Source organism: Sciurus carolinensis, chromosome 15 (genome assembly GCF_902686445.1).
Source record: "Sciurus carolinensis chromosome 15, mSciCar1.2, whole genome shotgun sequence".
Taxonomy (NCBI): Eukaryota; Metazoa; Chordata; class Mammalia; order Rodentia; family Sciuridae; genus Sciurus; species Sciurus carolinensis.
In genome coordinates, this window is record NC_062227.1 from 1,309,536 (window position 1) to 1,336,748 (window position 27,213).

The window sequence follows — 27,213 nt, forward strand, 5'->3', positions numbered from 1 at the left end:
AATTCCAGAGAGAATCATTGTGGAAAGGGAGTGACGGGCTCTAGGTCAGAGGGGACACGCAGTGCCACACTAGTGCTACCCAGGGTGTTTTGATCACGCGTGGGCCCTCGTTCCTCATTGGCTTGTGAAGACCTGCTGGGGCCAAGTCCAGTCCCTGCTGCAAGGGTGGGAACTGGGAGGGGTGTCCCCACCCAAGGACTCCTGAGGACACACAGGGGCTGGGAAGGAACAGACTGCGGGGCCCCAGAGCCCGGAGGACAGCACCCTGGGGTTCCTGTACTATTCCACTGCCGGGGATCCCACACACCCCACAGGCCACACATGCACACCAGCACACTAGCACCACACACACACACACACACATCATATGCCACACACCACACACACACCATATGTCACACACACCCTACACCACACGCACACACACACATCCTACACCACACACACACCATATACCACACACACACACCCTACACCACACACACACACATCCTACACCACACACACACCATATACCACACATACACACACACCATATGCCACACACCACACACACACCATATGTCACACACACCCTACACCACACGCACACACACACATCCTACACCACACACACACCATATACCACACACACACACCCTACACCACACATACACACACACACACCATATGCCACACACCATACACCACACACACACCATACACAACACATACACCATACACCACACACACACCATACACCACACATACACCATACACCACACACACCCCATACACCACACATACACCATACACCACACATACACCATACACCACACACACACCATACACCACACATACACCATACACCACACACACACCATGCACCACACATACACCATACACCACACATACACCATACACCACACACACACCATACACCACACATACACCATACACCACACATACACCATACACCACACACACACCATACACCACACATACACCATACACCACACACACACCATGCACCACACACACACCATACACCACACACACACCATGCACCACACATACACCATACACCACACATACACCATACACCACACACACACCATACACCACACACACACCATACACCACACATACACCATACACCACACACACACCATACACCACACATACACCATACACCACACATACACCATACACCACACATACACCATACACCACACACACACCATATGCCACACACATACCCCATATGCCACAGACACACCATACACCACACACACACCCTATACCACATACACATACACACATACCATATGCCAAACACACCACACACACACCAAACATCACACACACACCAACATACCACACACCACACACACACCATACATCACACACACACACCAACATACCACACACCCACACACACACACACCAACATACCACACACCACACACACACCATACACCCACACACACACCATACATAACACATACACCAACATTCCACATACCACACACACCATACACCACACACACTATACGCCACACACACAACACACCATACACCACACACACACCATACACACACCACACCACATACACACACCACACACACATACACCACCCAAATATCATACGCTACACACACACCAACACACACTCCACCACACACACACCATACACCACACACCCATATACCATACACCATACACACACCATACACACACCCTACACTACATATATACCATATGGTACATGAACACCCACACTATATGCCACACACACACCCTGTACAATACACATACCATATGCCAAACACATATCATATACCATACATACCATAAACCACACCCATACATCACACACACCATATACTACAACCATAAACCACCACACACACACACAAACACCCTATACCACACACACCAGATACCACACACTCATACACATACCCTACACACACCCATATATCATGCACACACATACACCACAAACACACACACACACACACACACACACTCCCATCCACCCCCTTCACACACACATAACTTTGCAGTCTCTGGTTCAACCCCAGTGCCCAGCCCAGGGACTTAGGCACTGGGGAAAGAGGACATAGAAAAGTAACTTACCCACTTGAGTTAAAACGGAGCCAGCGCTTGAACTTTTGACCTTACTATTTCTTCTGAAAGGGAAATTCTTTTAGTATCAAGATTTGCCGATTGGTAGAAGCAGTTCTCTTAGCTTCTGTTTATCGTAGAAAAAAATGGAAATAAATATAAGAACTCGGTCAGAACCACGGCCGCCCCGAGGCGTGGTCGGGCAGTGCTGTCCGCGCCACAGCAGCTTGCGATCCAGAAAGCAGCCTGGGTCCACTGCCAGGACCCACCTGGAAGCACCGGCGATGGTGTTGCTTAAGTGGCCCAGCAGCCTCGCGGCCAAGCCGTCACCTGCGCCCAGTCTCACTCGCTAGTTCTACTTGAGAACACGCTTGAACCTGACGGCCCAGGTATGCATGGCAGGCCAGAAAGGAAGAAGCCTGCGAGAGGCGACCCGCCCCTGCGGATGGATCCCGAGTGCGCACGGGTCCCCGGGCCCCCTGGACCGCCTGGCCTGTTCTGGAAGTGTGCCCTGGCGCCCGAAGACTTCGTTTGTTTTCAGCAGGCGAGCGGTTTCCTTCCAAACTCCACTTTCCTGTCCATAGTCCCTCGAGAGAAAGCCCCCACCATAATTGCACCTGGGCCCAGCCTGCAGCTCCCCCTGCTTGAGACAGAAAGCCCCGCTGGGCACGGAGCCCGGGGGCTGCCCGTGAGCTGCTGCCGTGGACTGTGAGACGTTCACACCAGAGGGCCTGCCTGCCTGCCCAGCAGTGCTGTCCCGTCCTACATGTCACATGAAGAGAGCCATCACAGCCTCTTGAACATGGGTTATCACCCTCATTATTGCAAGTTTTAGTTCATACAGAAGAGAGGAAGGCCCGTGGCCGATGTCCCATCTGGGCCACATGAAGAATGGAATCTCAGCCGCTTTCTTACTGACAGCCTGATCCTTCCAGGTGCTGTTTCCCTGGACTCATAGCAAAATCTGAGCGATGGGCACGCAGTGCTGAGTCTGCCCAGCTGCCCAAACATCTGGAGTCCTCCATTAGCCAAGGTGTGGACGGTCCTCCTGTGGCCTCACACGCATACTTTCCTGTGTCGGGAGTGATGTGGAGGCCCTCTGTGTCCCAAACAGGGCTGCCACCTGCTCTGTGTAAGGCACTGTTCCACCCCAGTGTCCACAGGCACCGAAGAAGCCAATCATCAGAAGACCCAGCGGCAACTGCATTCAACACACAAAGGTACAAGTTTCAACAGCCCGATATCGTGATTGACGGCACTTTCAGTACACAAATAATCCAATTAAGTGGAGGGTTTTTAAAATTATTATAGATAATAAGCACGTTTATTACGATAAATGATAGGTGTCCCAGGCGGGAACTGTTATTATTGTTAGCTGCGGTCCTTGCGTTCTGCGATGTGAAGCACCAGGATGATTGATTTATGCGACTTAAGATGTGTTAAAGTAGGACACAGAAGCACTTTTCAATGTGGTGCTGATTGGCCCGCCTGCCTTCCTCTTTCCTTCCTGTTGCCCCTCACTCTCTTCCTTCACCCAGTTTGCGAAAATGGCCAGTGCCTCTTCAAGACCACATAAAGGGATGAGAGCCACGTGCTGACAGCCGTTACAGTTCTCATTATTTGGGCAAAAATGATACCAGCTCCTCGTGGTCTTCCTGCTACTGATCTGCTTGTCCCCGGTCAGTCCCTCAAAAAAAACCCAAACTGTAGTCTTGCCAAAATGGTGTCCTTGCCCTGCCGTTTCACTGCTGAAACCCGCTGGGTCCTCCTCAGCTTCCCGGGCAGCCCCCCGGGGCACCTACGTCAGTGCTCTGCACCACGGCCCGCCTCCGCTCTGCCCCCGCCCAGGCCACGGACGTCTCCCCTCCCGGGGCCTGGTTCTCCCTGCAGGAACGGCAGTGCGCTGGTGGAGGTGGTGTGTGCTGCTGGACTTCCATGCCTTCATCAAGGCAGAGGTGCCCTCCATAAGCGGAGGAAGATGCCGACCTGCTTCCTGCACAAGCGTCTTTGGGGCCTGGCTTCTCACCCAGCCCAGACGCCTGGGCCCTGACATTCATAGCTGCTGTGCTGGGGACAGAATCTGACCCTTGGGGCCTTCTGATTGCTGGAGTGTGTGGCCTGGCTTAGCCTCCAGGAGACGTGGGAACACAGGCGCCTGGTAGACCAGAAGTTCAGGCTGGGCCCTGGAGGTGCCCCTGGGGGACCAGAAGCCCAGGCTGGGCCCTGGAGGTGCCCCTGGGGGACCAGAAGCCCAGGCTGGGCCCTGGAGGGTGCCCCAGGGCCGCTCTCTGGGAGGAAGCCTGGGGTTCGAGGTCGCTACTGTGCTGCTTGGCTTCTCTCAGCTCACACGCTGTCTTCCTGTCCTGTGATCTCCTTACACACTTCCCATCTCACTATGGCTCCTTACACACCCTTCCTGTCTTGTGATAGCCTCTTACACACTTCCTGTCTTGTGATCTTTTCTTATACGCTTCCTGTTTCATGATGCCTTATTCTTCTACACTCCACTCTTCCTGTCCTGTCATCTCTCCTTCCACAGGCTTCCTGTCTTCCCACATGATTTCTTTGTGTACAGTCTTTTGCCATGACACCATCAGGCACGATGTGACCCAGCTAGTGGGCCTCACCAGAGCTGAGCAGAAGCTGTTGCTACCCACTTGCACCTCCAAAGCTGAGCTAAATGAACCTCATTTTTAAAAACAAACGACCAAGCCTCGGGTATTTTGTTAGAGCAATAGAAAACAAACACCAGCCCCATGCCCCCCCCCCCAGTAGGTGAATGTCGCCCTGGTGTGAGCCTGTCACTGTGTCCCTTCCCCGGGGACTCTCGCCTCAAGAAGGACGGGTACACACGCTCGCCGCCACTCCTCCGCCAGCAGGCTCCCGGGTTTCCTTCCGAGACCCCTCCTTCATCATCTCTACCCTTTTCTTTCATCTATGCCAAGGGGACTTTGAGAATCTCAAGGTCAAAAACTCACCTGTATTCATTTTGTGCCTCTAGTCCCTGAAATAGACAAAGTACCGTTGATGGACGTGGGGCTCCGGGCCGGGCTCCGGTCCCGCCCTCTTCCGCAGGAGCCGGTGAGTGGGGAGGCCTGCGAGCCCCGTCTTCGTCCGAGCTCAGAGTCAGGCGCACCTGGACGACTTCCACCACCATTCTAACTGTGCTGTAGTGAGGGGGGACTTTTCGGGTGGGCCTAAGAGCCTTGTCCCTGACGCTGGAAAGAAACCACTGCGCCAACCCGAGGCCCCCCGAGGCTCGCGACGTCCACTGCTCATGCGCGAGGCTGAGGCCGATGCCTGGAGCGTCGGGCATTGGAGGCCGCAGCGCTGACCGGGGCGGGGCCGCAGCACACCCACTTTCCTGACTCGGGCCTTTGGTGGTGAAGTTGCAGCGGCCGGAGGGCGGCCCTCCTCTGCCCTGGTCACTTCTTCCTTCAGTGCACTCCTGCACTCCAGTCTCCAGTCTGATGGCAGATGGGTTCTGAAAGGCGGGTGCACGCCGTGGATCCGCGTGCCGGGTTTCCCACCTCACTGAGGAAATGCGCTCCTGGCCGATAACCGGGCCCTGCAGCGGAGCAGGGGAGAAGCCAGTACCCGCACGGCTGGGTAGCCGCAAGGCCCAGCGTTCCCATGCAGTGTGTCCAGGGGCATAGCAAGGAGGGTGCCTAGGAAACCAGGCCGGGCGACGCTCCACTACCGAGAGACGCTCAGGCAAGCGATTGCTTGGACTTGCATGAGACATCGCCACGTCTCCCTGTATAGATCAGAGAAATGGCAGAGACCCCCGAGGCTGCTGTGAGTGACTCGTGGGCATCCCAGGACTACCGGTAAAGCCTCGTGTCATCGTTTAAATGCAAGTGTTTTTGTCTCTGGTGATGAAATAATGATGCATCTTAAATCATGGAAGTCCGGGTTCCATGACACCCTTCAAGTGCCAGGTCCAGTCTCCACCCGAGCTGCCCAGCTCTGGGGCTTTCACAACATCCACTGCTCCTGGCTTCATGGAAAACATTTACTGCGTGCAGAGCTTACAATCCAAGTTTTAGAACACTGCTCGGCCCAGGGTAAGACTATGGCATCTTCATTGAATGCCTGGGGTCACATTTCAAGTAGACTCTCTCCAACTCCCAGTGCCTGGTGACTTTAGTTAAATTAAAGTCCATTTTAAGCTCCTCACATGTAATCAATCACAACGTTGACCCTCCAGACAGCAGGCTGTATTAGGCTTTGTTCCTCTTTTGCCCACTGCCAGAGGCAGTGGACTTGGCTGAGGGGGCCTCAGTGGTTGCCTTTAACCTGAGTGCAGCATAGCCATCTGCGATCAGGGTTTTCCTGTGGTTGAGAGGCGCCAGGAGTACCGTTGCCTCCTTGCCGCCGGCTCAGGAGGTGTGCCAGAGCGGTTGCAGAGGGCTCCTTCCCTAGACCAGCATTCACTTGCAGGTCCCCGAGTTCCCACGTGGGAGGCGGACTCCTCGCAGCCGGGACTGGCCATCAAACAGGAGTGGTTCACTCTCTGGATCCCTCGGCTACACGATGGCAGAGATATCGGAATGTTACCTGCCTGCCGGTCTGAGTGCATCCTGATGGTTTCTTCATGTCACCCATAGCCACTTACTCTGGGTCTCACTTGTGATTTCAGATGGTCTCTCATGAGCCCTGGTTCTCTACGAAGTTATTTAGGTGCTGGTTGAAATATACATAACTACCTCCTCGGGAGTAGTGTTCTCATGGGTGCATTTTATTTTGTGCACATCTACGTGTGTCTAACTCATGTCTCTCTTTGTTAACACAATGCCACATACATACAGGTCCTCCACGTAGGCCTGCCAGTTGTGGATCCCTTCAGGAGTGACTCTCGAAGGAGGCTGGGCTTTGAGTGATAGCTCGTCTGTTTTCATCGCTTTCCTCTGAACACTAGGCTGGTGGCGGTTTTGCCTGGGTAAATGGTGGTCAACCTAAAATGCTTCTACTGAAGATGAACTTATTCTAGTAGTGCTTTACTCCTGGGAAGTAAATAAATACAATCTTCTCATAATTATTCTCAATGATAAAGCCTTTCTGAATGTTTAGTTTTTCTCTGGTTTCATGAGGTGAGGGCCTGGCTTTGGAAGTTGATTAGGGGGGAAGTCGAGCTGCTTTGCCATGGTGGGAGGGTATGGTGCACGCTTCCCCTGTAGGGGGCTGTATCAGTCCATTTTCTGTTACTGTGACAAAATACCCGAGACTAGATTTTTTGGAAAACTCAGTTTTGGAGGCTAATAGCCCAGTTAGCACGGTACTGGCTCTCCTTAGGGTCCCCTGTGTCACATCATGGCAGATGCTGTGCTGGCAGGAGCGTTGGTGAGAGGCAAGCCAGGAGTGAGGGAGGCTAGCAGTGACCAGGCTTGTTCCTTTACAACAGCCCTCCCTCTTGAACACAGCCAGGGTCCCCCGGCACTGCAGTCGGCTCCTCCCAGGGCAGCACCCAGGGCCTAAGTGCCTCTCCTGGGCCGTCTCCTAAAGCTCCCGCCACCTCTCAGCATCGCCACGCTGGAGGCCACGGTTCCGACTCGTGAGCCCTTGGGGACACACCACACCCAGACCATATCAGGGACATCCATCCAGAGGAGGGGCAGGCCAGAAAATGCATCGGCCGGTGTGAGCGACTGGGAGCCACACCTGGGAACAGATCCCAGCTGGGAGCTGGGAGCTGTGCCTGGGCCCTTGTCCCTCCCTCTTCCAGGCTGGTATCCTCGCTCTCTCCCCTCTTTACCCACGGTGGCCTGGCACATGTCCGCCCTTCCCAGTGAACCCTTCCTCGCCTCTCCCTTCAACCCCGTCTCCTCCTCTCGTGGCCCTGGGACGCATCGGTGCTGTCTTCACAGCCGAGTCCACTCCCCTGCCCGCACCTCACAGGTGCTCCCACGGGTGCCTCAGTCTCTGTTCAGACATGCGTGGACTTGAACTCCTGTTTCGCCTGTACCTAGCCAGGTGACCTCAAGCAAGCCATGCCTGGTCTCTGGGGACCTCAGTTTTGCCACCTGGGAAGTGGCTCCCAGGGACACGCTTTGGAGTGAGTCCTGTGTGAGCCAGTGCGGGGGCAGGTGGGTAGAGGAAGCCTGCATCTGCCCCTCGCGGCCCCTGCCCCTGCAGAGGAGCTGTCCCCATGACGTGGGCTCCAGGTCCCTGCGCCTAACCTTCCACCTTTCTTTTTCAGGGCTGGGAGAGGGTTCTGCCCTCCTTCACCCGGACAGCAGATCCCATCCTCGGTCCTTAGAGAAAAGTGCCTGGAGGGCCTTCAAGGAGTCACAGTGCCACCACATGCTCAAACACCTCCACAATGGGGCGCGGATCACTGTGCAGATGCCACCCACGGTCGAGGGCCACTGGGTCTCCACAGGGTGAGAGCCTGCGGGTTGCAGGGGACTGGGGACCATCTCCCTGAGGCACGGACTCTGCAGGACCTGCAGTGCTGCCCGTGTCCTGGTGAAGAACCAGCCCACTCTGTGAAACGAGAGTTGGCTGAGAAACAGCTAAGAGCTGGAGAAATCCTATGCTGAAGCAGAGATTGTATTGTGCTGCTGTTGACCACAGCCCTGAGTGAATAGATCCTTGTTTACTGAACTCTGCGGGACCACTCGTATATAAAAAGAAACCATTAGCAAGTGAAATGAAGCGTCTGTGTTTCACCAACCCTGAAACATGACTTGCAAGCTTCTGCGGCCTCCCTGCTCTAGCATATTCTGGTAACTTAATACACGGCTGCAGGGCTCTCAGTAAGGTAGGAGCTGCCTCCCTGGCCAGGCACAGCTCTTAGATTCTCCTCCATGCGGCGAGGCCGAGGTTTATCCCAGTTTGAGCTCCAGCTTATCTTCCCTTAGAGCTTTTAAAAACAGTAGAGAGGCAGATCTGTGATTTTTTTTTTTAGCCACTAAATTGTTGAGCATTAACTAGACAAACCCTGGGATATGATCGCTTCCCCCTGTGCCCTGTTCCTGGAGTCGGATAAGCAGCCTCCAGGTACCGTGGGGAGGGATCAAATGCATATTGGAGAAGTGGGAAAAGAAAGTTATAAGATGATGAAGACTCCGATTTTTTTTCTAAATATTGGGTCTCTTAAAGTAATGGCATTATAAATTATTTGCATAAAATTCTTCATACAAGATCATAACTTTAAAATGGTCATTTATTAGGTACCTATGGTGTACCAAGCACTATTGTATATTTTGTGTAGAAAGTTGTGAACTAAACAGACTTGGCCCCTATCTTCAGGGATTTTCCAAATATATCTCTACACAAAGAAGTACTGTGGGCAAGGGGCCAGAGTAGAGCAGGTGGGGAAGCAGAATACCAGGGCCCCCGACTTCAGGCTCAGGGTGGGGGCCAGAAAGTCTAGTGGAGAGGCGAGGCTGCCTGCGAAGGCTGCGGGAGGAGCTTTCCATCTGGAGGAACTGGCAAAGCCCAGACTGGAAGCAGAGTGGGCAAGAGCCTGGGTGGGCAGGAGAAGCCAGCATCCCAGCCCTGTGGCCAGCGAGGTGGAGTGGACCCGGACAGCACCCGGGAGGCACTCAGAGCTGGCTCCCAGGGCACCGTGCACACCAGGCCTCCTTTCCGTGTGTTGGTTTGTGTGACATGGGGTCTCACTCCGTGGCCAGGCTGGCTTCCAACCTCCGGGCTCCAGCCGACCCTCTGCTGCAGTGAGAAGAGCCCCCCTCTGTGCCCAGCTTGCGGGTCTTGTCACCTAAGAGAACCGGGAAGTTTTCAGCTGTGGCTTTACTGAAGGGCACTGTGGCTGCTGTGTGCAAATGCACAGGAGCAGAAGTGACTGAAAGGCTCGCTCACTTCTGGGTGGGGAGGGCGGCGGCTCGGGAAGCAGAGTGACGGGCAGGGGGAAATGGCTGGGCCTGGGGTGCAGGACGCAGAGGTGGAATCACGTCAGTGCCGACAGGGCAAACCTTCAAGAGGTCAAGGGGCTCTGCTCGGCCTGCTCACCGAGTCCTCCCTCCTTGAGGAGAAAGCTGGAGTGTCCCCTCACTCCTGTGGCTCCAGTGACTGCTGCCTGAAGGACTGCTGTGTCTTACATCCACAGGATGTCATGTGACATCGGTTGACAGATTTACCCGGCCAGAGGCACCCCCTACCTGGCTTTCTCTCTCACCAGTCTGAACTGAAGAAGGAGCATGTTACCAAGTTTGAGAGCACTTTAGTTTGGGATGTCAGTCCTGTCAATTGAGGTAGCCGTGGTCTGTCAGCTCAGCCCAGAACCTCTGTTCAAGTCTTCAGTGGGAGCAGGGTTAGAAGGCCGAAGCTGATGAGCTGAGAATCCTGACCAGCAGCCCAGGATCTCATAGAAGCTTATGGCAGACTCTGTGGCCAGCCATTTAAGGAACCCCTCTGTTAGTCAGCTTTTCATCACTGTGGCAAAACTTGAGAAGATAGCTCTAAGGAGCAAACGTTTATTTTGGCTCATGATTTCAGAAGTTTCAGTTCATGGTCAGCTGGCTCCATTGCTTTGGGCCCAAGTGAGGTAGAACATCATGGTGGAAGGGCATGGTGGAAGAGCACTGCACTCATGGCAGCTTGGAAGCAAAGATAGAAAGGGCTCAGGGACAAGAAGTACCCTTCCAGGGCACACCCCAGTGACCCACTGCCTCCAAGCGGGTCCCTCCTATAGTTTCCACCCCCTCCCAAGAGAGTCCCCTCGAATCATTAACCCATCAGATGGGTTAATCCATTGATTGGGTCAGAGCCCTCCTGAGCCAATCACCAAAAGCCCAGAACAACTGCTGCATTAGGGACCAGCCTTCAAAACACCAGTCTTTGGAAGACATCGCGCATCCAAGCTCTGAACACCTCTGTTGCCCTGGGCCGTGCGGCCTATGTGTGAATTGGTAACTAGAGCCCTTCAAAAGGCCCTAGAGCTGAAACTGCCCGCCATCTTTGCTCTGGAGGCCAGTCTGAGTGTCCTGGTTAGGACCCTAGCCTTTATCTAACGCCCCCAGCAAAGGGCATTTCCTCCTTGTCGCCTACACGAACCAAAGGGACCCTTGTTCCCCGTGTTGTATTGGCGTGGCTTCCACTGAATTGCCTCATTTTGTTCCCCTGCTAGAGGGAAAATTCCTTTTGAGTGGGTGGGAGGGTGAATTTGTCTCCCACTAGGGACTAGGTTCCATTTCAAGACAGTGTACGTCTTGCCTCCGCCCGTGCTAGACATGGTCCCTAAAATAGTGTTCGTGAAGTCACCCACTTCTGATCCAGAGAAGGGAATTCCTCTGATAGGCTAGCTCTACGCTTCTCTTCCTTATCCAGAAGGACGCGACCCTGTAAATGAGGCCCACAGTGGAGACCGGGGAACCTGGCCTCTGCCCCGGCCTGTTCCCAGTGGTCGCAGGCTGCAGTGCTGTTAGCAGTCTCTGGAGCTGGCTGCCCAGGCTGGTGCAGACTGTGTGACTGTGCCGGTGTGTGCCCTCACCGGTGTCTCTGTTTCCCCAGTGATAAAATGAGGGTGATCGATAATCATATGTAACTCCTAGGCGGGTGTAAGGATCCAAAGGATCGGAACCGGTAAGAGGTCCTGTGGAAAGCCTTCTGTGTGCACTGCTCTCGGGAATCTCTCCGTGCCCCTGGGCTCACCCAAGTCTCTCCTTCCCCTTGTCCCTCCAGCTGCGAAGTACGGTCGGGGCCCGAGTTCATCACCAGGTCCTACAGGTTCTACCATAACAACACCTTCAAGGCTTACCAGTTTTACTATGGCAGCAACCGGTGCACGAATCCCACCTACACCCTCGTCATCCGGGGCAAGATCCGCCTGCACCAGGCCTCCTGGATCATCCGCGGAGGCACCGAGGCCGACTACCAGCTGCACAGCGTCCAGGTCATCTGCCACACGGAGGCAGTGGCCGAGCAGCTCAGCCAGCTGGTGAACCGCACGTGCCCAGGCTTCCTGGCCGCCGGCAGCCCGTGGGCGCAGGACGTGGCCTATGACCTGTGGCGGGAGGAGAGCGGCTGCGAGTGCGCCAGGGCCGTGAACTTTGCCATGCACGAGCTGCAGCTCATCCGCGTGGAGAAGCAGTACCTACACCAGAACCTGGACCACCTGGTGCAGGAGCTCTTCCTCGGGGACATCCACACCGACGCTGCCCAGCGGGTGTTCTACCGGCCGTCCAGTTACCAGCCGCCCCTGCAGAACGCCAAGGTAACGCCCGGCGGCCAAGCCCGCGCCTCCTCTCCACTCAGTCAGGCCGGTGGCCCTTTGTGAGGGCCCATCTCAGGTGCAAAGGGACCAAAACAGGGAGGCTCCATTCTCAGGGGAGGGGCAGACCAAGGTGGGACCGCAGGAGGGGACGGTGACATGCGACTGGCACAGCGTGTTAGGTGTCTCAGAGGCCTGTCCCTGGTACTGCTTTGGGTGTGCACAGCGGCCTCAGGAGGTGGAGGCCATCAGGACCCTCTTGGGCACAGGGGGCAGCTAAGGACCAGAGTTAGGTCCCATTGATCCCCAGGGGTGAGTTTTGGGGCAGGAACTGGACTCTGAACCTCCTTCTAGGTCTTTCCACCTCACCCTGTGAACTGGGAAGTCAGTGTGACGGAAGGGAGGACCGAGCGGGAGGGCAGGAAACCAGGACCGTGGCTCTCTTCTCAAGTGATTCTGCAGTACGTGTGGGATTCACGGACTCAGAGGGTGGTCAGCGAACAGCTGCCCGTGTGCCTGCCGCTCATGGGAGGAGCAGGCAGAGCGTCCCTGGCGTGCCTGGCTGTCCCGAGGCTTTGCTGGTGCACCGGAGCAGTGGCTGCCCTTGCGGGGCACCAGCTGACTTTCGGTGGTTTGTGCACTTGTGTCCGTTGCTTTCCTTAGAGGTCCTGAGCTCCCTCGGAGCCAGGTGCCCGCCGTTGCCTCTTCTCTTCCGTCTGTTATCACGAGCTCCTGTAAGGAAAGCAGACTTTCTTGCAGGTGTGGAAATCTGCCCCAGAGGCCGCATGGTGGAGGCTGCTTCCTCTGGGTGCTTCTCAGGGACGTGTCCTGTGTGGGAGGCCCACAGAGGGCTGGCCCTCAGACCCAGCACTCCCTGCCCACTGGCTTGGCAGCCCACCAGGAGGGCTCACAGTGTCCTGGGGCTCATCCTGATACAGGAGCCAGGCCTGTTTGTTCTGACTGTAAGTTTCAAAGGCCCTGAACAGGTGCAGGCGACAAAGGGGCCCCTCGTGGCAGGTGGTGGGCTTCCAGGGGTTCCTTGGCATGTGCCGAGGGAGGAGCCCAGAGCTCTGCCCCCCAGCATGCACTCTTCGGCCAGGGTCTGGAGAGGAGGACCTGCGCCCCAGGGTCGGGCCTGGACAAGGGCAGCTCTGGGCCAGGTGTGGGTGGGCCGCTTGGGAAAACCACGCAGCTCATGACTTCCGGGACATTCCGGACTTTGCGGCTGATGGCCTTCTCCAGTCACCGCTGAGTATCTAGCCACGCGGTGCCTCTCCTGGCCTCTGGGTGAGTGGCGTACGAGGGAAGGGGACTCGCGTGCCCACAGCTGGCTCCTCTGAGTACCGGGCAGCCAGCTCTGTCAGGAATGACAGTGGCCCCCAGGTCACCCAGAAACTCCAGCTCAGCCAGCAGCAGCCTCCACCGCCTCCTCCACGACTGTTGAAGACCTACTGTGCAAGCAGAGCCCTCCCCACGCCCGCGCCCTCTCCAGCAGAGTCCCTCGAGCAGCCAGGCAGCCAGAACTTGGGGAGAGGCGAGGCCCGGCGCGAGTAGAGGCTGGCTTACCCAAGAGGCAGGCGTCCCCCGTAGCCGACCTCAGGTGCTACTTGCATTCGCCAGGTCCAGGTGGGATTCCTCTCCAGCAGGTGCCCCCGTGGGCTCTTTGGTCTCCTGAGCTCTCTGTAGAACTGAAAGGGCGCAGGAGGGACCCTCCCGCCTCTCTGGCTGAACTCGGGGGTCTCCACTTGCTGTAGGCGTGGGTGGCTCCTCAGGGAGGTCCTGGGGGTCTGGCCCACGGCTGAGCCGAGAAGCTCCAGTGGATCCTCCTGGCCTCCCCTGGTCCAACTTGGGAGGACCTTCCCTGGGGTCAGTGTCCCCCCAAGAGGAGCCAGTGTGCCAGGACTCACTTGGCCCTGGGGGCCTGGAGCTGGGGTGGCAGTTGGAATGCTGATCTTTGTAGATTTTTATAAACAAAGTTGAAGAGTGTTTTTGCTTTGTTTTGCTGTTGCGATGCTGGGGCCCTAGTGCGTGTTGGGAAAGCGCCTACCATGGAGCTGCGCCCCCACCCCGCCCAGAATTGGTTTGTTTTGGTTTTGTTTGGGTTTTTTAAACCATGGTCTGGATGAATTGGCAAGAGCGTGGACTTGGGCGCTGAGAGCCGTCCTGCAGTCCAGTCCTCGTCTCGGTCCTCCCAGGACTTGTTCTTTGCTACAAGATGGTAAGAATACCAGATCTGGGGGGGGCGGTCAGCATGTGGGGCGCTGTCTGGCCTCCGTCTCCCCTGCGTGCACCCGTGGCTGGTGTGGGGTGGGGATGGCGGTTGGCGGGGACATCAGAGTGTGGTGCCAGGCGCCGCAGGAAAGCGCTTCCTTCCATCTGCTCCTTTCACTCTGCTGAGGCCCCTGTGGGAACCTTTACCCGGATTCTTAAGAAATAGACTCTGAAGCCCCAGGCCTGATTCCCTGATTCCAGAAAAATGAAGGGTGGAAAGAACTGAGGAACTCAGATGTTATCTAGGATGCGCTAAGTAAAACAGCAAGTGAGGGAAGGCGTGGAGCAGCATGAGCCATGGATCCACTTGTGTGAACCCACGAGAGCAGCAGGACAGGAATCAGGCCCAGGAAGCCCTGCCCAGCCCTGAGAAGGGGGCCAGTGGAGGGGACATTATTGTTTCACCTTTGCAGTTTGTGCCATGACCTCTTATTACCCAACACCTTCACCACACAGAGTTGAAATTACAGAAAATAGAAAGCACAGCTTGGACTCTGAGGAACACGGAGGCCAGGGGTGCGGTCGGCGGCCTGGCGGGAGGAGGGCCTGGGCTTCCAAAGCCAGCAAGGCCGGGCCCTGGGAGCAGTGCAGCCGCTTGGCCAGGCTGGCTGGGGTCGGTCAGCCTGGCTACGGGAACTGAAAGGGCCCTTCTTCTCCTGTTGACCCTCCCTGTACCTCTTGGCCTGCGGCGTGCTGCGGAGTCCTCAGGAAGTTTTCTGATCCTCCCCAGGACAGCCTTGAGGAGGAGTAGACGGACTTGGCCGTCGGTGTCTATCCAAGCTGGAAGCCCCAGTGGCCAGGTGCCCTGGGGCACTGCTACAGCAGGTTGTGGGGCGGCTGCGGCCACCTGGCCCAGGACAGAGGAGCCAGGGCGCGTCTTCAAAGCCCCGAGCCTGCCAGGAGGGGCCAGAGCTTCCTCCTCTGAGCTTTCTGCCTCCCCTAATTTCTGGTCCATAGAGACCTGGCCGAAAATTAGTTTAAATGCTAAATTGAGTTTGAAACCACTAGTCTCAGCCCCTGTGGAAACAGGACACCAGGTAAAAATAGAACCTTCAAACCAGCTTGTTTTTCTAAGCCTTATGCAGCTTTACTGAGAGACTGAGTCCTCTGGCAAATAAATTATGTTTGCAGAGACTCAGGTGTGCAGAGGGTTCTTTCAGGAGGCAACTGGCCACTCTTGCTTAAGAAAAACGAAGAAGGCCTAAAATAACCCCAGAGACGCTGTGCCTAAACGTAGCGCAGCACCAGGCAGCCGCTGTCCCTGCCCAGGCCTTCAGAGCCGCACAGTGGACGGGTGGGCACAGGTTCATTCCTGCAGCCGTAGAATCCAACAGTAATTAAAAGCAAATGATTGCCAGGAGCCACAGAAATGCCAGAGCCTCAGGATCAGACTTGTAAGCAAATGAAAATGGTCTTTCTCCAAAATCCTGCTCTGATCTAACGACAGGGTTGTAAATCAAAGGGGCTGTCTGAAAACCAGACAGCTTCTCCCATCCGGGTATCTTGACTGTTGTCCCCAGCAGACTGGCAGCAGTGGGGCCGAGCAGCCGGGGGAGGAATCCCCAGCCCCACCGAGAAGCAGCGGCTCTGTGCTCTCTGAACTGTCTGGTGTGGCTGGCGGTCCGCACGGGTTTGCAAGGCCGCTGTCCTGTTGTGGAGTTCAGTCATCCTGCGACCACTGGGGTCCGTTCCAGACACCACCCTGCACACATCAAAACCCGCGGGCTCTCCAGCCCCTGTATAAAGTGGAGTCCCATTTGCGTAGACGCTACTAAATCGTCTCCAGATGACGTGTGACGCGTCACACGGGGTAAATGCTGGGCGAATGGTTCTTGCACTGTATGGGTTAGGGAATAAGGTCTCCATGTTCAGAAGAAGGAGCTTTTTCCCTGATATTTTGATCTACAGTGGAATCCTCAAATTCAAAACCCACAGATCCAGAGGGATGATTGTAAATGAAAAACACAGGTGAACTCTTTGACTTCCTGGTTTGGTAACCTCAGAGGGACTTTGGCCGAGGTGGCTTTTCAGCCCAGCTAGTGGGCAGGGGATCTGTCTCTGGGTGTGTGCCCGCTGAGCTCCTGGTGGGGTGTCAGTGGGGAAGGGGAGTGTCCAGGTGCTTGTGGAAGCACCCTTGGTCCCTCTCCCACTGCTGTGTGGGGAAAAAAGGGGTCTGCAGAGGTGATGGGAGACACAGGAGGTGCTGGGGCACCAGAGGGCCAAGGGGCCACCACCTGAAATCGTCTTGGAGCTGGTCCTGGTGCAGGTGCGTCCCGGAGGACCCTGGGCTCCCTGGACGCGGTGCTCAGCTCGCGGCCTGCTGCGTGAGAGGAGAGCGGCAGCTGGGTCAGCAGGGCCTGGACCGCAGGGTTGCTCGGGGGGTGCAGCGTCATGTGACGGCTGCCCGCAGGGCTGCCAGCTGCTTTGGTATTGCAGATACAGATCCTTATATCCCTTGACTCCTCCAGAGTGTTTGGAGACAGGCAGGCAGGCAGGGTCGCTTTATTTAAGGAGTTAGCCGACCAGGAAAGATTTGTTGTCAGGGACCATGCAAGTGGTAAACATTTCATCCCTTAAAAGGCAAGAACATTGAAAGGACAGGACGAAACCCCAAGAAGCAGGAAATCGGCCACTTGTACAGCGCGTCTCCGCTCCTGGCTCCGGGGCTGCGAGCTGAGCAGCGTGGGCACTGAGGGGGAGGGAGGGCCACACCAGGGGTCCTCGGGATTTGTAGCCCATTTAACTCTTAATATTAATTGACTTCAGTTATTTAAATGAATTAAAATACCTAGGAGTAGAAGAAATAATCTAGTAAAAATGAACATGAATTTTCTTCTGCGACCAATCTTAAAGTCAGCTCTCCTGAAGATCCAGCTTCTTAGGGTCCCTGTCTGCTAACTGTTGAGTCCAGCGGGTCTGAGCAGCAAGGTGGAGGCCAGATGAGCTTCTGTAGGATTGTCCATATTTCCTAAAATAGGAAAGGCCTTGCAAGCTCACTTCTCAGTGAGCCTTGGCAAGCATCTTAGGAGGCCCATTTCTAGAAGTATCATGTTGTTCCTGAGGACCCCTAAGTGTCCCTCCTGAACTCTAGGACACAGAAGAGTGTTCTGTCGACTTTTGCTCCCCTCAGCATTCAGCAGGCAAATAGATACAGTGTCTAAAGCTGTTTTCTGTCACTGTAACAAAATACCTGAGACTGGGGGACTTATAAACATAGTGGTTTGGCTAGCTCCTGGTTCTGGAGACTGGAAAGTCCAAGAGCGAGGTGCTGGCACCTGGTGTGGCAGAGGCATCGCCTGGCATGACAGAGCAAGTGTGCCCGCTGGGGCCTGTCTTCATCCTAGGTCCCCTGATGACCTCATCTAACACTAATTACCTCCCAGAAGCCCCACCTTGAAATATCATTAACTGAGTTTGGGGGTACGTTTTGAGTGTGTGGACTTTGGGGGGGACATATCTAACACCAGGGTCCAAAGCCATCAGTCAGCCCCTCTTCCTCTGTCCTCATCCTCCTGGCCCAGACCCCTTCGCAGATGCTGGTAGGAGGCTGTGGGCTGCTTGCAGTGTCCCTCCACCCTCTCCCGTCACCCATGCCTAGCGCACACGCCCGCCTCCTGCTGGGTGCTCCTTTGCTGCGTCAGTGCGCTGCCGTGCTCACGTGGCATGGCTGCCCACCTGCGGGAGCAGGGCGTCCGAGCCAGCTCAGGGTGCGGAGAGCAGGGCCCCAGGCTGGTGGCTCCTGGCCACGCGCGTGCCCCTCACACTCGGGAGGCTGGAGTCCGAGGGAAGGGTGGCAGCGTGGTCGGGTGCAGATGCCTCCTCGCCCGCTCTGTATGAGGGCACCCGTCCCGTGCCTGCGGCCTCACCTGGTGCCCTAACCCCTCCCAAGGCCCGATTCCTAGGGCATCCCTGGGGGTCAGGACTTGGATTTCGAGGGCAGGAGCTTTTATTCCAACTCGGCAGGTGGACAGCTGGCCCCAGCAGTCTGAACCCAAAGTCGCAGTCGCAGGGAGACTTAGCCACGCTCGTCCTCTGCTTCCTTCAGGAAGCAGAATCATCCTGGTCCCTCCAGGCAAGCCACGTAACCCAGGTCTTAGGCTCCCAGAATCCGGTCTGGAAAGGCGCAGACGCACCTCTGCTGTGAGGAACGCTGGTGCTCCGCTCACTCTGAATGTCGCCCGACAGCTTTCTCTTGGTCACCCCGTCAACTAGGAGCCCCCATGTCTCCAGGGCCTGTGTGGCCGTCATTCTGCCCATGTCCCAGGAGATACCAGAGAGGACTCTGGCCTCAGGCTCAAAGAACCTCCAGTGCAGTGGAGAAGACCCACGAAGGATGCACACCCCGGGCTATCTACTGCAGAAACGCAACCCGACGCACACCGTGAGCTGCAAGAAAGCTTCGACACGGGCCGCTGGCCAGCAGGGCTTCTCTCTGAGAAATGGGAATGTGTTTTTTGTCCTGTGTGCGGAACCCTGGGTGGTCGTTTCCAGGATCTGTTCCTGCTTCTCCTCCGACACAGCTCTGGGAGGCTTACATTGTGTCCGGCCTCCTTCTGGGGTTGGTCTGTTCACAACAGGACCCTCTCAAGCAACTTCTTCCATTCTGGGAAGATGATGGACACAAGTGGACACCCGGAGCAGATGTTGTTGACCGAGCAGCTCTCCAGAAATAAACGTTGGCCGGAAACGGGAGAGAGCCTGGAGAGTCCCCACCCTGCTCAGCCCAGGAGGCTGCCCCAGGCCGGAGTCCTTGCCGGGGACATCTGTTCTTTGAAGGACCCCAGCCTGAGAGGCAGCACGGGGAGGAGGTGGGACTCAGCCAGCCCCAGTCTCTTGTCTCACCTGATCCATGATTTCCTCTGTGCCTCAGTCGCCTTGGCTGGAAGATGTTCCCCTGGTCTCTCTCGGTGGGATCTTAAGGAGAGGGTCCCTACTGCAAGGCGCAGTCATGGGACTCGTGACCAGCGAGTGTGCAGGGATCAGGCAGAGGGGGCAGATTTCATGCTGCCTGACAGCAGGGCTCACTCAGAAGGCCCAAGGTCTGGTTCTAGTTTCTAGAATAACTTGATGTTTCCTTTTAGAGGTTTCTTGTATGGGGGTCTTTTTTCTTCTCCCTCCCCCTTCAAATTAAACCTTTTTTCCTTTTCTTTTCTGTAGTACTGGGGTTGCAGCCCAGGGCCTTGAGCTTGCTAGGCAAGTGCCCTACCACTGGGCCACACCCATGGCCCCTGCTGTGGAAAGAATAGCCACCAGGAACACCTTCTGGCCCCCCTGCTTTTAACCTTCAAATATTCTGTGTGTAGAAACGGACTTTAAATAGCCCTTCCTACACCCAGGGAAGTGGACTCGTGTCGATGCCAACTCGGTGAGCCCGAGAAAGGACACTTCCCAATGAGAATCATGTATCATGATGTGGATCAAAACAAAAGAGTCATTTCACGGAGCAGATGATATTTCCACAGTGCGGAGAAGTGTTGGTGTTAAATGCTCCATAGGCAGTCTGTCTCTGTTAGTCGTGAAAGACTGCTGTTCAAGAGAGGCATGTCGGGAAGAGAAGCTTCGGACACCGGGTGTTGGCTTTGCTTCTGCTTCCCGGGAACTGTTCCTGCAGGTCTCTTTAATTTTAATTCAAGCCAGAGATTGGGTACATCTGGGCCTGGCTCACAGCACCCACAACAGGCCAAGGGACCCCCATCATCTCTGCCATCTTTGGCTCCTAATGGTACCCAAGGAGTCATTTAAAAAACTAACTAGTCAGCAACCCCTCCCCACAACTAAAAACCTTAAAAACAAGTGGTCAACTTGACCTTTAAAAAAGTAATTTTTAGATGTTGATAGATCTTTATTTCATTCATTTATTTTTATGTGGTGCTGAGAATCGAACCCAGTGCCTCACACATGCTAGACAAGCGTTCTGCCACTGAGCCCCAGCCCCAGCCCCTACTTGACCTTTTTGAAAGAAGATGTACAAATGACCAGGAGGCACAAGAGAAGCTGGTCTGCTTTCTGGGTCACTAGGGAAGCGGAATTGGAACCAGCCTGGGACACAGGTTGCCCATCACGGTGGCTATTAGCAAAACACAGTCGTCTTACCATGTGACCCAGCTGTGCCTCTTCCGGGGGATAACACAAGAAGATAGAAGGCAGAGACTCGGATGTTCAGTGGCCCAGCTTCCTGGCTGCTCATCCACGGTAGCCAAAGGCAGAGCCAGCTGAGTGTCTGTCATTCAGCAGATAAGTGGATGAACGAGACGTCTCTCTCTCACACACTCCCTCTCTCTCTCAGTGGAACATCAGCCGGTCCCCACCCCCCCAAAAAATATGTGTGATTGCATTCGTAAGAGACACGTGGAGTAGTCAGATTCAGAGACAAAGTGGGTGGGGCCCACTTCACAGAGCTTCAGCTGGGGGGTGCAAAGCTCTGGAGAAGGAGAGTGGCCAGGCCTGCCCCTTGGCGTGAGTGTCCTTGTTGCCACTGAACTGTGTACTTAACAGTGGTTGGGATGGCCAGTTCCGCATTATGCATTTTTTACCACAACAAAACAAAAGGAGCGACTATAGGAATTTGGTAAGACCAACACCTACCAGCCAGGTTCTCCTGGTCCCTGTGCACGACCCTAAATCCCCAAACCCAACAAGTAGAAGCCAGGCCTGGCTGCTTTTCTTTGCCACCAACAGAAGTACCCATCCATGACCAGCATCGTCGTGAGATGACCACAGGTCAGCCAGGTCCTGATCTGAACCTCAGGCCCCCTGCCTGTTATTCTTAAAGGAGAGATCCTCTGAAGCACCGAGCACCAGCACTGCAGCATGGTGCTTTTCTGGAACAGCCTGGATGATTGCTGTGCCCACCACCACTCTCCTGAACCTTCTCCTGAGAGAACCAAAAGGAACTCGATCCTCAGGACTAACCCAGCAGCACTGGTCCCAGAGCTAAGGTCCCTTCTTCCTGTCCAGGTGGCTTTCTGATTTTTCCTGAATTGATCCTGGTGTTGGAAAAGCACATCTTTTTGTGGATGGAGAAGCTCACTTTCTAGAATGGCCAGAAATGAAGTAGTCACGGTAGATGCTTTTAAACATCCGAATCCCAGGTGGAAGACCGAGTGTGGGGCATGGCTGGAAGGCAGGTGGGCTGGGGTGGTGTGGGGGAAGCCCTCGCAGCCCCCGAGGACCTCAGGGACAGGCTGGCACGCGTGCCTGCCAGCTGCCAGCTCCAGAGGGCAGGGCCCACGGTCCTCGTGGACACTCCGCAGCCAGTGGCTGCACCTTTCCTGCCCTGACTGACTGGCTCCTGCGGCTCCTCTTTCCAGTGGGGCGGCCCCCACAGGTGGTGCTGGGCCAGTCGCCGGTCCTTGCACAGCCTGTCTGAAGAGCACTGGGACAGGAGTCCCACTGTCCTCGGACGTCTCAGCGAGCTGAGTGCAAGCTCGGGGCTGGGTTTCTCTGGACAGTGTGGACTGGGAGCTGGGGCAGCAGGTGGTTTTGATGAGGACGGTGCAGACCACGGTGGCGTCCCAGCCCTGATGGGTACAGGACCCCAGCTGGGCATTACAGGCGTTGTGTTGACCTTCCATTCTGGACTTGAGCCGTCAGAACCCCTTGTTCGGGGTGAGGATTAGAAACTGACTGGGGAAATGCACCACGGAGCCACTCTCTCCAGCTGCTCTTTTAACTCCGTTGTCCTTACTCGCCCCGGGGGCCTCTGAGAGTGGCCCAGAAAGGAGGGAGCAGGCCATTGTCTGGGCTTCACCCCAGGCAGGTGCCCGGAGTGGGACCCTCCGCCATTCCCTCTTCTGGCGGTTATGCAAGTGGCCGCCACGCACAGGGAGGAGGTTGACACGGAGCGAAGGGCTCTCCGGAGGCCCCCAGCTGTGACGCGTGGCTGGCCCTGGCCTGCACAGCTCTAATGGGCCGCGTACCGGGATGGCCCTGCTTCTCACTGTGGCTTCCTGGGGCAGCTCGAGTCCTCCCCTGTGCCCCGAGAGCCCTCTAGGAGACCCTGGAGCAGCACCCGGGCTCAGGGTGCTGCAGGGACATTTCACAGGCCACAGCCACGTTAGAAGGGAAACACTCCCCACCTGCAGCGCAACTCACCTGAGGAGGGCGGAGGCCTGAGTCCCTGAGCACCGAGTTCTCCTGGCGGGGAAGGTGGAGGGGACACTGGGAGGCCGCTTCTGCCCTTGCCCACCCCCTCCAAGAATGGCAGCGTCTCACCAAAGAGCAGTCCCCCCATGTCACATGAGCGACACTGCTGACTGAGGTCTCAGACCTGGGGAGCCAAATGCCACAGCGCAAGCCGTCACCTGCCTGGGTTGGAGCACAGGGCAGGGAGCCAAGCATCCTCCAGAACGTGAGCTGCCTGCTCCCTGGCCCGGCCACAGCCCTGATCAGAGGGCAGCCTGACTCCAAGGCCGGTGTCCTGTGAGCCCTGCGGGCCTGGGACCACCCCCGAATGAGCAGAATGGCAGAGACGTCCAGGGCGAGGCAGGCCCTGGCTTGGAGGAGTCCTGTGCCTTGGTCAGGACCCGTGCTCCTGACCTCCACACCCTCGTGGCCAGTTTGAAGGTGCAGGTCGGTGGCGTCCATCGCGTCCACAGCGTGCAGCCTCTGCACTCTCCATCATGCCAGCTGGAAACTGCCCAGAGACCCCACACCCCCAGCCTGCCACCGCCTGCTCCTGCCCCTGGATTGCCAGACTCCAGGTACCTCACTTCACTCGGCATGAGGTCCTCAGTCCCCTGGACTGGCGGGTGCCAATGACATTCTGCTGTGAATGTAGACCCTGACTTGGTTTCTGTCCATCTTTTGGACAGGGACTTGATTGCTCCTACCTCTTGGTGCCTATAAATGGTGCTGTGACCGTAGGCATGTGGGTTGGCGTCCAGGGCTCTGCTCTGGGTTCTTTTGGCCACGTCCCTGGAAAGGGAGTCCCTGGGTCAGATGGTAGCTGCTTTATCCTCAGGTGCTACCTTACCCCGTTCTGAACAGCTCAGCCTTTCAAGGTGTCCCCGCACCCTGCCAGCCCTCGTGGGTCTGTGATCGTCACCTTCCTTTGTGGTCTGGAAACCTCATAGGATTCTACAGAGTCCCTATCACAGCTGGAGTATTAGGCAGGACTGACTCAGGTGAATATGACGTGCGCCTACATGTCTGCACACACTCATATGCACACGCACATGCGCACATACACACGCGCACACACATGCATGCTCATACACATGCATGCGCACACATGCACACACACGCGCACACACACACACACCTCTCCCTCTGTGCACCACAGCCTGGCTCCAGGTGCCTCTGGGGAGTTCGTGTTGTAAGTGACAGGGACCCAGCTGTGGGGACTCATGATCTCAAAGACCACTTGTCTCCTGCCCTCAGAACCACGACCACGCCTGCATGGCCTGTCGGATCATCTACCGGTCGGACGAGCACCACCCTCCCATCCTGCCCCCGAAGGCGGAGCTGACCATCGGGCTGCACGGGGAGTGGGTGAGCCAGCGCTGCGAGGTGCGGCCCGAGGTCCTCTTCCTCACCCGCCACTTCATCTTCCATGACAACAACCACACCTGGGAGGGACACTACTACCACTACTCGGACCCCGTGTGCAAGCACCCCACCTTCACCATCTACGCCCGCGGCCGCTACAGCCGCGGCGTCCTGTCCTCCAGGGTCCTGGGAGGCACGGAGTTCGTGTTCAAAGGTAGGCAGCCGCCTGTGCGGCCCGGGGCTGGGCAGCTCTGGGCACCTCCCTGAGGCGGAGCCTTCGAGGAAGGGCCTCTCCTGCCCGGGGTGCTGGGGGACTCAGGGAGTCATTTCTCCGGGGACATCTTCAGAGCCCCAAGTCCCTCCTGCCCTGGGCAGGGCCGGGGCTCAGTCTTGTCCTGCGGGCCCCAGGGTGGTTGAGCATGCCCTCAGGCAGGCAGCTGTCAGGTGTGGCCCACGAGGCCATCACTCTCAGCAAGACCTCAGGCTGCCACACACCCCAGGGCCGTCCTGGGCTACCCTAGACAGCCTTCTTCCGTGGGCAGTGAGGAGTGACCGATAGCCACCCTCGGGTGCTCGGAGTGGTCTCCGCCAAGCTGAGCTGGACCTGCGTGTGAGAGGTCATCACAAGGGTCAGATCAAGCACTGTCACCTGACCCAGGGGCAAGCAGGCAGGCCTCCCCTGTCCCTAGGATTCAAGTTTGAACCTCTGAAAAGCCAGCATCAGCCCTGTCATGCCAGTTAAGAGGCGTGGCTCCGTCCTGGGTCCACTCCAGGTGGCCTTCCAGACCCGTGTGTGACTCCTGCCCCCCTAGGCCGGCACTGAACGTCCCGGCGCCCGGCTGGAGAGGAAGGTTTGCTCCCGAGGACAGGAGGTGGCAGAGCAGCTGAGAAAGCATCCTCTGCAGGGTCCCCCAGACCTGTCCCAACAGCACACGCTGCCCTGGAGGACCCAGCAGCCTCCGCCGGGGCTGGGTTCTGCTCAGTTCATCACTGGTGCTTCTCTCACTTGTGAGCGACCCTACCGTAGGTGCTGGGTCTGTGGGCCTGTGTTAATTTATGAGAACGCTTATGCTAATGTAGATGTTTGACAGCAAGACTTTAGACATGTTAACACTTTCCATACAAACTAAATTCCAGCTTTTATTGAATGTTTTTACTCCTGAAGAGACAGCTCGGAAGTTTCCCCAGCAGCTTGACGCAGCGCTCAGGAGCACGCTCAGCTGCAGACTGGACTTGGCATTCACGCCCGAGGGCGGTGTTTTCTGGCCACACCCGCATGCAGCCAGCCTCAGTGTCCACAGGGAATTAGCCGCAGGACCCCAAGGATCCCCAAATCCGAGTTGCTCGAGCCCCTCCTGTAAAACTGCGCAGTGCTTGGTGTGACCCGCGCGGTCCTGGGGCACGTCCACGGCACCCCCGGAGGCTGGTCCTGCCTGACGCAGCATCTTGCCCTGCCATGTGAGTGCCGGCTGCACGGTGTCGTCTGGGGAACAGGGACAGGTCTGCTGGTGTTCGGTGTGGACCCAGCTCCCCTGGCCTTGTTGACCTGCAGCTGGTTCCATCTGTGGTGTAGGACGGGGCCACGCAGGGCTGAGTGGCTGCATTTGCAGTGACTCCCACTCAGATGAGCATGGCGACTCTTCCTACCTGAGAGAGCCTGTGACCGCTGTCCAGCAGCCGGGCAGGAGGGCCGTGGCCTTGTTGGGCTGGCACGCCCCAGCGTTTGCCGGGTGAGTGTCTGTGTCCCCGCCTGCCCCCTGGAGTCACGGACTCTCCTCTCTCCCATGCAGTGAATCACATGAAGGTGACCCCCATGGATGCGGCCACAGCCTCCCTCCTCAACGTCTTCAACGGGAACGAGTGTGGCGCCGAGGGCTCCTGGCAGGTGGGCATCCAGCAGGACGTGACACACACCAACGGCTGCGTGGCCCTGGGCATCAAGCTACCTCACACGGAGTACGAGATCTTCAAGATGGAGCAGGATGCCCGGGGGCGCTACCTGCTCTTCAACGGCCAGAGGCCCAGCGACGGGTCCAGCCCAGACAGGCCGGAGAAGAGGGCCACCTCCTACCAGATGCCGCTGGTCCAGTGTGCCTCCTCCTCACCCAGAGCAGAGGACTTGCCCGAAGACAGTCGCAGCCACCCGCGCGGCCGGGCACCGGGCACTGCAGCCTGGCCGCCGCCGCTGGCCGCCCTCGCTGCCCTCTGGACTCTGCATTGGAACGTCCTCAGATAGAAGTCTTTAGAAGGTTGTATTTTTTCTAAACCAGGATTTCTTACCATTTACAGATCTTCTTTGCAACAAAGGAAGGACATTGATTCGGATGCACTTGAAAGCTGAGGCCGTTGCCCCCGCCCGCCCTCCCTGCAGCCCAGAGTCCTGAGCCGCTCGTTTGATGTTTCTGCTTTGAACTCGGGCCAGCCTGGTCCCGGCCTCAGCGGCCGCACAGCGGGCCTGCAGTTCAAGTCTGCAGGCAGCCGCGGCCTGGGCTGGTGTGTTGCAGGACAGAGGGACAGCTCCCCGTCCTTACTCTTCTGAGTCGAGCGTGGAGGAAGCAGCTGGTGGGCTCCAGGGTCTCCTGCCCTTTTGCCATGGCTGTTCCCGCCCTCCTTGGGGACAGATTTCCTCTGTGTTTCTGTGCTGGCGAGTTGGTTTGGACTGCGATGCATCTTCTCGTGTCCATAAAGAAGAGATGCGTTGTGGATGTGCACGTAGGACAGCCTGCCAGGGTCAGCTAAACCGCCGCTCATGCGGAGCTTGTGCAAAAAGAGAAGCACGGTGTGTGGAGCTGTGGAGTGGGCAAAATCTGTATTAAAGTTCTGACGTAATTTAAACCATTTGTGCATCACGGTTTTCACTCTGAGAGGAGAGACTTGCTCCAGGCTGGTGCTAGGGTTCTGGTTGCAAGCCGCTTCCTCGTTCACCTTGTGGTGGGCGGGGCAGTCGGGGTATGAGCAGAAGCAGCGCCACAGGGTCTGTGCAGTGTGGTGAACACCCCACGAGCCAGAGATAGCCCCCGTTCGCTGTGGGGTTTCCTCCTGGCGGGAGAGTGACGGCACAGACTGGCAAAGAGCTCGGTGCTTAGGTCATATTCTAGGTCGTGCTGCATAGCCAGGGGATTGATCAAAATCAAAACGCTAACTCAACGTCTGCCGAGTTTGATACACA

General features: G+C 56.6%; 1 protein-coding gene across 1 annotated transcript in view; it reads left to right on the forward strand.

Annotated features, from left to right (window-relative positions):
- Apcdd1 (APC down-regulated 1) overlaps positions 1-26,899 on the forward strand; it is a 30,870-nt gene extending 3,971 nt beyond the window's left edge. Inside the window, exons 2-5 of the mRNA XM_047526771.1 lie at positions 8,310-8,493; positions 11,756-12,287; positions 23,937-24,258; positions 25,835-26,899. Coding sequence (XP_047382727.1) covers positions 8,310-8,493; positions 11,756-12,287; positions 23,937-24,258; positions 25,835-26,280 — 1,484 coding nt within the window. The 3' untranslated portion in view covers positions 26,281-26,899. The remainder of the gene's footprint in view (positions 1-8,309; positions 8,494-11,755; positions 12,288-23,936; positions 24,259-25,834) is intronic.
- The last annotated feature ends 314 nt before the right edge of the window (positions 26,900-27,213 follow it).